The sequence below is a fragment of the Peromyscus eremicus genome, chromosome 1 (genome assembly GCF_949786415.1).
Source record: "Peromyscus eremicus chromosome 1, PerEre_H2_v1, whole genome shotgun sequence".
Classification (NCBI taxonomy): Eukaryota; Metazoa; Chordata; class Mammalia; order Rodentia; family Cricetidae; genus Peromyscus; species Peromyscus eremicus.
Window position 1 is genome coordinate 179,544,078 of NC_081416.1, and position 10,328 is coordinate 179,554,405.

Below are 10,328 nucleotides of genomic sequence, written 5' to 3' on the forward strand. Positions count from 1 at the left end.
GGAAGGGAGGAAGGAAGGAAGGGAGGGAGGGAGGGAGGGAGGCAGGGATGGAGGGAGGAGAGGGGAGGAGAAAGGACAGGGGAGGAGAGAGAAAGGGGGGCTGTTTTTGCTTTTTCAAGACAAGGTTTCTCTGTGTAACAGCCCTGGCTGTCCTGGATCTTGCTCTGGAGACCAGGCTGGCCTTGAACTCACAGAGATCTGCCTGCCTCTGCCTCCCGAGTGCTGGGATTAAAGGTGTGTCCTACCACCGGGTGGCCAGGGTAATGCGTTTTATCATGGCCTCTTCTCGTATATGTGTCATTATACTTGGTTCTCCTTTGTCCCCCTCCCTTCTGCCTAAGGCAGGGAGTGTAGGAGACAGTTTAGCCTAGGACACTAGTTTGCATTGCGCACACAGACGCCCCCTTGTGGCAGCTCAGCTCCTTCACTTGCACTTCCTATGCACAAACACCCCAATGAACAATGCGCCTAGCAGCCTCTGAGTTCCTCATGCCACACGCGTGTATCAGGCTACTGTGCTCCCGTCTCTGAAGACAAGTTTCCCTGGCCCTAGTAAGAAACAACCAGGAAGTGGGGGTCACTCTGAATGGACACTGTGCATGCATCCGTTGTCCTGTGATGCCGGTGCCCCGAGCAAGGCATCTCTACAGTGGGTGTAGAGAAGAGTCTGACATCGCTGGAGAGATGGAAGGCACGAGTTTATGTTGGAGTCTCAGATGGCGACAAAGAAAACCAAGATTGTGGCGGGAAAGCTCCTAAAGCAGTGGTTCTCAACCCATGGGCCCTGGCCCCTGGGGGGGGGCGGTCACACATCCGATATTTACATAATGATTCATGACAGAAAAATGACAGTTATGAAGTCGCAATGAAAATAATTTCATGGTTGGGGGCGGTCACCACAATATGAGGAACTAACTGTATTAAAGGGTCTGGCGTTAGGAAGGTTGAGAACCGCTGCTTAAAGGGAGACTGGAGATTGAAAGGTGACCTGAGGTGGAGAGCTTGTCAGTCAAGGTGTCAGAGACAAGTGAGGACAAGGAGACACCTCAGTCAGCAATAGAGGTCCTCTCCTCTCCTCTGCTCCCCTTTCCTCTGCTCCTCTCTCCTCTGCTCTGCTTTCCTCACCTCCCCCCTTCCCCTCCTCTCCTCTCCTCTGTTCTCCCCCTCTTTTCTTCTTTCTCTTCCCTCCTCTCCCCTCCACTCCGCTGATCCTTGTGTTGATGCTGGCCTCGATTTCTGTAGTAACCATAATTTACCAGAGAATTATTCCCAAAGAATGCCATTACTACGGGACAGTGAGATGGCTCAACAAGGAAAGGTTCTTGCATCCAACCCTCACAACCTGGGTTCAATTCCCAGGACTAGAAATAAACGTTAAAAAAAAAAAAAAAAACTTTGGATCCTGCCCTGGACTTCCCTTCTGGACAGAGAGAGAGAGGAGACAGAGAGAGAGAGAGAGAGAGAGAGAGAGAGAGAGAGAGAGAGAGAGAGAGAGAGAGAGAGAAGAACTCCCATCCTGCCCCGGACTTCCTGTCTGGACAAGAGCTCCCATCCTGCCCCAGAGTTCCCATTTGGACTAGAGAGCTCCCATCTGGACAAGAGAGAGAGACTTCCTGAATCTGTCAGCTCTGTCTGAACCAAGTATGCTGATAAGACCAAGAACGAACCACAAGGAGATGGGCAGATGCCAAGGCAGAAATACATACAACAAAATGAAGAGCAATACAGCATCACCAGAACCTAGCCCTCCTCCAACATCTAGACCTGAACATCAAAAATTGGAAGAAGCAGAAGAAAACAGCCTTGTGAATGACATCATGAAGAAAGTAGAGGTTTGTGTAGAGGAAAAGACAAAAAAAAATGGGAAGAACGCTGTAAACAACTAGAGGAAAGGGCAAACAAATTAGAAGAAAACAATGAAGTCCTAGAAGAAAACAATAAGGTACTGAAAGAAAATCAAGAAAAAGCAATGAATCAAATGAAGGAAACAGTCCAAGACCTGAAAAGGGAAATAGAAAAACTCAAGAAGACACAAACAGAGGGAATGCTGAAAATAGAAAATCTGCGTAAATGATCGGGAACTTCAGATGCAAGTATAACCAACAGAATGCAAGAGATGGAAGAGAGGATTTCTGGCATTGAAGATACAGTAGAAGAAATAGATTCATCAGTCAAAGAAACCACTAAAGCCAACAAAGTCATAAACCAAAATGTCCAAGAAATTTGGGACACCATGAAAAGACTAAACCTACGAATAATAGGAGTAGAAGAAGGAGAAGAAAACCAACTCAAGGGCACAAAAAATATATTCAACAAGATCATAGAAGAAAACTTTCCTAACTTAAAGAAGGAAATGCCTATGAAGATACAAGAAGCCTATAGAACACCAAACAGACTAGACCCCCCAAAAAAGTCCCTTCGCCACATAATAAACAACTAATCATACAAAATAAAGGAAGAATATTAAGAGAAGCAAAGGAAAAAGGCCAAGTGACTTATATAAAGGCAAACCCATCAGAATAACACCCGATTTCTCAATGGAGACTTTGAAGGCGAGAAGGACCTGGACAGATGTAATGCAGACACTAAGAGACCATGGATGCCAGCCTAGACTAATATACCCAGCAAAACTTTCAGTCATCATAGATGGAGTGAACAAGACATTCCAAGACAAAGCCAGATTTAAACAATACTTATCCACAAACCCAGCCCTACAGAAAGCACTAGAAGGAAAATTCCAACCTAAGGAAGTCAGATACACCCTCCAAAACACAGGCAATAGATAAAACCACAGCAGTAAACCCCAAAGAAGAGAAGTACACACACACTACCACCAAAAAATAAGAGGAATGAACAATCACTATTTCATGTATATGAGATTTTTTTCCAAATATCTCCCAGTAGAACTGGAGTTACAGGTGGTTGTAAGACATCATGTGTGCTGAGACATAAACCAGGGTCCTCTGGAAGAACAGCCCATGTTCTTAACCTCTTGACCATTTCTAAGAACCCCAGACATAAATATTTCTAAGAATAGACTTAGAAATGCAGAGATCTGCTCCTTCTAGGATCTGGAAATCATGGAGAAAGTTGTACCCAGAGGGTGTGGAGGCTCAACACCCCTGTAGTTTGTCCTATCCATCTCTTCATTGCATCCTCTGTAATATCCTTTTGTTTTGTTTTTTAAGAAAGGGTTTCTCTGTGTGACAGCCCTGGCTGTCCTGAAACTTGCTCTGTAGACCAGGCTGGCCTTGAACTCACAGAGATCTACCTGCCTCTGCCTCATAAGTGCTAGGATGAAAGGCGCCCTCCACCCCACCCCCCACCTTGACTGCTTAGCTATGATATCCATTTTAACAAGCCATTCTGATTTAAGGAATTGCTCAACATCCTTAGTCATCAGAGAAATGCAAATCAGAAGGACTCTGAGATACAACCTTACACCTATCAGAATGGCTAAGATCAAAAACACTAATGACATTCTATGTTACAGAGAATGCAGAGCAAGGGGAACACTCCTCCACTGTTGGTGGGAGTGCAAACTTGAACAACCACTGTGAAAATCAGTATGGCATTTTCTCAGAAATTGGGAATCGATCTACCTCAAGACCCAGCCATACCTCTCTTGGGCATAAACCCAAGGAATGCTCAATCATACCACAAAGATACATGTTTAACTATGTTCATAGCAGCACTATTTGTAATAGCCAGAACCTGGAAACAACCTAGATGCCCTTCAACTGAAGAATGGATGAAGAAAATGTGGTACATTTATACAATGGAGTACTACTCGGCAGAGAAACACAATAACAGCATGAAATTTGCAGGCAAATGCATGGAACTAGAAATATTCTGAGTGAGGTAACCCAAACCCAGAAGAACAAACATGGTACGCCCTCCCTCATAAGTGGATACTATTAAAGCAAAGGACAATCAGACTGCAACCAACAGATCCAGGGAGGCTACCTAGCAGGGAGGACCCTAGCATGACTGTGGCTTATAATAAGTTTTGGTTTTGCCCAATCACAGGCCATGCTGTAGTGAAACATTTCACTATTGAGATAAGAATTTTTTTAAAGAGTTCTTTTTTTAATGACCAAATGAATGATTTGTCTCTCTTCCTTTTGTTCCTTCTCTTCCACCTTCCTGGGAGGCATGAGCCCCCAGATACAGAAAAAATTTCTTTTCTTCTCCTCTTCAGACACCTTTTCCTCTAAGCCTTTCTGGCAGGGCCTGTTGTACAACAGCTACCGAATCTCTTTCCAGCGCAACTGTGCTGTTCTGATGGCATATGACCTTGAAGGGCAGTTCACACTTTCCAGCTTCCCTCTTTGGTCTGGACCCACCTCCTCTGACGTATGAGACAGCAGCTTGCAGTGAGGAGTCAGGAGCATGTTGAGTAAAAGAGAGAAATTAACTGGGATACATGACTGAACTGTGACCTCATTAGCACTTTGCCTTAACCGAGCTAACTGCTCCAGAATTCCGAAGGTCCAGTAGCCCTACAAAACCAATTTGCTTGCTGTTCCTCAACTAATTAAACAGCTAATTACTTCCATTTAATCCTTGCCTAGTTCATTCCCTTTACCTTTTCTTGTGTCCCTGCCATTCTGCACCAATAACTGCCTTCACCTGCTTCCTCCAGGAAGACCCTCCTGACTGAACCCAGGGCAGTACTACCCTGCATACTGACTTCCTGTATTTTCTCATTGTTTCATGTGTTTGTTATATTTTCTAAGGTTGTAAACATTTCGAAAAGAGACACTTGCCATAACTTACAAGTTTCTTTTTTTTTCTTTTTTTTTTTTTTCTTTTTTTTTGGTTTTTCAAGACAGGGTTTCCCTGTGTAGCTTTGCACCTTTCCTGGATCTCACTCTGTATGTAGCCCAGGCTGGCCTCAAACTCACAGAGATCCACCTGGCTCTGCCTCCCAAGTGCTGGGATTAAAGGAGTGCACCACCACTGCCCGGCAAGTTGCAATTGTTTAACTCTGTGAAACTGTTTTACAGTGCTGTGTAAAACATCTAAGAGTCTAATAAAAAGCAAAACAGCTAATAGTGAGGCAGGAGAAGGTTAGGTGTGGCTGGCATGCAAAGAGGATATATGGAAGGAGAAATCTGGAAGAGGAGAGTCCTAGAAGCCAGAGAAAGAAGAGGTCGCCAGGGGCCAGCCACCCAGCTACACATCCAACCACAGAGTAAGAGTAAGATATACATAAGTAAGAAAAGGAAAAAGACCAGAGGCAAAAGGAAGATGTGATAAGTAAAGGAAAGTTGGCAAGAAATAAGCCAAGCTAAGGCCTGGCATTAATAATTAAGAATAAGCCTAAGTGTGATTTGTTTTGAAGCTGGGTGCCCCCCCCCAACAAAAGAGACAAAACAATCAAACAACTTGCTTAAATTCTTAACATATTTGTTTTGAATTTAGAGTAAACTGACTTGCTTAACATTTAAGGTCAATTTGAGTGGTTCAGGGTTTAAAGTACCCTCCTTAAATATGTGACTAGGGGCTGGAGATATTTTTCAGTGGTTAAGAGCACTGGCTGATCTTGCACAGGACCCAGGTGGGTTTGGATCTGAGCACCAATATTGTGGCTCCCAACACTTATTAATTACAGATTCAGGAGATGCAGCACTCTTTTCTGAGCCCCTCAGGTACCAGCCACACATCCTGTGTAGGCCTAGCACCCATAAATATTTAAAGACCTGTGAGGATCCAGGCAGTAGGGCACATGCTTTAATCCCAGGATTTGAGAGGCAGAGGCCAGCCTGGACTACAAAGCACATTTCGGGAGAGTGAAAGGCTGTTGCACAGAGAAACCCTGTCTTGAAATATCATTTAAAAAAAATAAGGGGTTGGAGATTTAGCTCAGTGGTAGAAGGCTTGACTACTGAGTACAAGGTCTGGGAATCCCTCCTTAGCTCCAAAATAATCATAATCATAATATAATAAAGGTAATGAGGACATATACACAACTATAAAAGTGTTGTCTTTAGCCTGGGGGTGGTGGCAGCGTACCCCTTTAATCCCAGTACTTGGGAGGCAGAGTCAGGTGGATTTCTGTGAGTTTGAGGCCAACCTGGGCTACAGAGTGAGTTCCAGGAAAGGTACAAAGCTATACAGAGAAGTGTCCTTGGCCAGAGACCAAGTAATTTATTGGAAAATCACATTTTACAGTGTTATGAGGAGACAAACATCACTCCCGTTCTGTGACTCAATATTGACAACTTGAGAATAACAGCACCAAGTAAAAACAAAATATAACAAAAGCCATTCAAGAGGGGCATCTCAACACTCTGGGCAGAGGTATGAGTCCAGACACAAGTTCATGGCCAATCTGGGATACATAGATAAGTAGGTCTCTTTAGTTTCAAGCTAGCCTGGGCTGCATAGTGAGTTTCTAGGACAGCCAGTGACACATAGTGAGATCCTGTCTCAAACACACACACACACACACACACACACACACATACATACACACACACACATACATACACACACACACACTAGTGTGGCATAGTGAAACACAAATGTTCTCAGACCTTCAAGGGATGAGACATATCTTTAGGTGCTCCCAAGGTGTTGCCATGTAACAAGGGTAACCTAGCAACAGTCTCTCTAGGAAAAGACTTCAATCTGGATACAGACTCACAAGGATGACAAACATTTATTTTTTGTTTCCTTTTATTTTATTTTATTTTTGGTTTTTCGAGACAGGGTTTCTCTATGTAGCTTTGTGCCTTTCCTGGATATCACTCTGTGGACTAGACTGGCCTGGAACTCACAAAGATCCGCCTGCGCTGCCTCCCTAGTGCTGATTTAAAGGCGAGTGCCACCACTGCCCAAGGATGCCATTCTTGAATGGATTTTCATGTGTTGTTTCAGAGTCCCCTGATGTTTGAAGGCCTTGTCACACTCCTTACATCTGTAAGGTCTTGAATCACTGTGGGTCCGGAGATGGATATTAAGGTTGCCCTTGTGACTGAAGCATTTCCCACAGTGCTTACACTCGTATGGCTTCTCATTTGTGTGGGTCTTAGTGTGACCCCGCAGAGTGGACTTGTGGGCAAACCTCTTGCTGCAGATGCTGCACACGTAAGGCTTTTCACCCCTGTGGATGCGCTGATGGACCCGAAGGTCTGAGGATTCCATAAACCCCTTGTTGCACACGCTGCACTCAAAGGGTCTCTCTCCTGTGTGTGACCTCTGGTGGATGATGAACTGAGACCTGTACAGGAAGCTCTTCTTGCATTCACTGCACACAAACTGAGGCTGGCGGCTGAGTCGATCAACGGGCTCTACAGGTCGTAGGGTACCAAGCCCTAGCTGCCTATCTTCTGTCTTGTCCACACAGGAGTCCCCTTCTTGACAAGGGGGAACCTTGTCTCCATTGGAACTAGAGAATCTCTGAAGATCTGTGTGTGCAGCTAAATCTCTTTTTTCCAGAACGTGGGTGAACGGTGTGACAGCATCTGTATTTGCATTTTCCTGGGGCATCTTCACATCCTTTCCTCTGACAGAATCTGATGGAAGAATGTCCACATACAACATTTAAAACTTGAGAGTCCCTCTCAAAGATGGATTGCCTTTATTAATTGATTATGGAGGGGGGGGTGACACCCTAAGGATGTGGAGATCGGAGAACAATTTTGGGTTAGGTTAATTCTCTCCTGTCACCATGAGGGTCTTGAGATGGATCTCAGGCAGTCAGCTCAAGGGTCAGTGCCTTACTACACTGAGACACACAACACTTATTAAAGATCATCCCAATCATACCAGACTCATAAGATCTCAACTCTGGTGCTGGATGGGGACATCCCATCAATATCCCAAGCCTGAGAGCTCAGCCCGTAGAATGCTTTAGAAGGCTAGTGACAGAGAGTATGGGAGTGGGGGTCAGCTTTCTCCCACAGGGAAGGGAGTGCTGGACAAGGTATAGTAAGTCCCCAGTCCGATCCCACCTCGAACTCACCAGAACTCTGTGTCGGCTGAGGGTCCAGAGGTGTCAACACAGAGGTATCCTCCCAGTCCTGCACCGAGTCACTCCCCAGGCTCTGCTCATTTCTCGGGTCGTCCTGTTCTCTGCTTTCAGGAACTGAGTTCAGCAAAACTTCCTGTTTCTTGACATGGGACAGTGAAGATTTATGGGTGCGTGTTCATTCAATGGTGGATCATAGACATCTGTCTCTACTTCATCTTCACCACTCAATTGTCCCACATTTGTGGGAATGTTTGTTCTTCTATGGAACATCCTAATACTCCACATAAACAAATTTTCTTGTGTTATTATTAAGCCTGTTTCGGGATCGGATGCCTTCATTTGGCCTCCAAGAACAACAGATACATGTGGTGCACAGGATACATAGATGAAGAGGGAGGAGGAGGAGGAAGGGGAGGAGGAGGAGGAGGAGGAGGAGGAGAAGACGAAGAAGAAGAAGAAATAGAAGAAGAAGAAGAAGAAGAAGAAGAAGAAGAAGAAGAAGAAGAAGAAGAAGAAGAAGAAGAAGAAACAAAATGGGAGAGAAAAACAGAGCTTGTGCACTCTGATTCAAGATGAGCCTATTAGCTTACACTGGTTCCGATATGCACAATTCCTTGGCTTCTAAGCCAAGTGTCTGGGCCACATTCACAAAGACAAAACAAGCCCATAATGGTCCCCAGACATTGCCATTTATCACTTGGGAAGCCAAACTCTCCTCTTAGGAACCACTGACTAAGGGCAGGACCCTCAGTGGGTTCTGCCTCAAGGTCCCCACAGCCCCAAGGCTGTCCTTTCCCTCAGCCCACAGCTGAGACCCTGCTTACCCAATGTTGTGGTTTCCTGCCATCCCTCAGCATCTTCTCTAACTCTTTGCAGCTCTGCACTCCACTCTCCTTCACTAAGGCCTGCAGTTCTGGAGGCATGGAGATCATGAACTGCTCCAACACCAGCTGATCCAGGATCTCCTCCTTGCTATTCAGGTCTGGTCTCAGCCACTGATAGCATAGATCAGAGATCCTCTTCAGATCCTGGATGGGGTCTGACTGCTCTGAGGGGCTGAAAGCTCTGAACTTCAAGTGCCAAACCTCAGGGCTGTAGTCTTCTTTTTCTGAATTCCTGTCCTGGGGTGTAGGTGATGGTGTCTGCCCTGATGGGAGGCTGTCTGGTGGCAGGTTGGTAGCCATGTCTGCTGGGAATATTCCCTTGGTCTCTGTCAAGTTGGAATTCTATAAAATGACTCCTGTCTCAACAGACCTACTCCTTTAGGCACAGGGATGGGCTTGGTGTTGGTTCCGAATCCTAGGAGGAAATAAAGAGCCAGATCAGTTTAACTCTGCTGCCTCCTAAATGTCAAAATTCCTTATAATATACCGTCCCCCTCAGCACACTGGGACTGTTTAGTAAAGCAGAAATAAATCCATTCTATGGATCTGTGAGATGGCTCAGGCGTAAAGGTGTCTCCAGCCCAGCCCAATGACCCCACCTAACCCCCTGGACCTCTAGTGTGAAATGATAGTCTCAGCTCTGACAAGCTGTCTTCTGGCCTTCACGACGAGCACTGGTGCCCACCCCATATCCCAAGATAATTTAAAAAAATCAATTACTCTCTTCTAGCTGTGTATCATGGACCATATCTACTGTAACCTCAGAGGTGGGAGCCAGATGCATGTCACAATTTCGAAACCAACCTAGGTTAATATTAGGTACCAAGTCTAAAAGGGAGTGAAGGCTACAAGTGACTCACTCTCAAAGTCAAAGAACCATCCCAGCAGTGATTGCACACCTTTAATCCCTCAGCCCAGAGGCAGAGACAGGGAGATCTCTGAGTTCAAGGCCCGCTTGTGCTACCTAGCAGGTTCCTGGACAGCCAGGACTATTAAAGGTGTGAGCCACCATACCTTTAGTCCTAGGACTCAGGAGGTGGAGGAAGGCAGATCTGTCAGTCCCAGAGCAGCCAGAGCTATGCAGTGAGACTCTGTCTAAAAAAGAAAGCCAAAAAACATGGGAGAGGTAGAATTGGTTAGAAAACCTCGCTGCTCTTTTAGATAAGAGTTCAGTTCCCAGCCTTCACATTTATAAACATACAGAATTGCTGCTGGGTGTGGTGACCCACACCTTTAATCCCAGGGAGGCAGAAACAGGCAGATCTCTGTGAGCCAGCCTGGTCTACCGCTGTGTTCCAGAGCAGTCCAGAGACAGAAAGGCTATATCTCAAAAGGAAAAAAAATAACCACCAAACAAACAAAAACCCCACAAAACAAGCAAAAGCCCACAATTATTAAATAAATAGGTTAAATTTAAAACCTATTACTGTGTATAATTTATATGTTAATAATTTTAATTACAT

General features: G+C 45.2%; 1 protein-coding gene across 1 annotated transcript; it reads right to left on the reverse strand.

Annotated features, from left to right (window-relative positions):
* Positions 1-6,648: 6,648 nt before the first annotated feature.
* On the reverse strand, positions 6,649-9,165 carry LOC131902540 (zinc finger and SCAN domain-containing protein 5B-like). The gene is made up of 3 exons (XM_059253568.1): positions 8,806-9,165; positions 7,973-8,120; positions 6,649-7,523 (listed from the first exon to the last, which is right to left on the reverse strand). The coding sequence occupies exons 1-3, from the start codon at positions 9,163-9,165 to the stop codon at positions 6,820-6,822; spliced, it is 1,212 nt and encodes a 403-aa protein (XP_059109551.1). The 3' UTR covers positions 6,649-6,819.
* Positions 9,166-10,328: the final 1,163 nt, after the last annotated feature.

Coding starts and splice junctions, on each gene's coding strand:
- LOC131902540 (XM_059253568.1), bottom strand. CDS start 9,165: ATGGCTACCAACCTGCCACCAGACAGCCTCCCATCAGGGCAGACACCA. Junction 8,121..8,805: donor GCAGGAAACCACAACATTGG/GTAAGCAGGGTC, acceptor TCCCATGTCAAG/AAACAGGAAGTTTTGCTGAA. Junction 7,524..7,972: donor TCAGCCGACACAGAGTTCTG/GTGAGTTCGAGG, acceptor TTCTTCCATCAG/ATTCTGTCAGAGGAAAGGAT.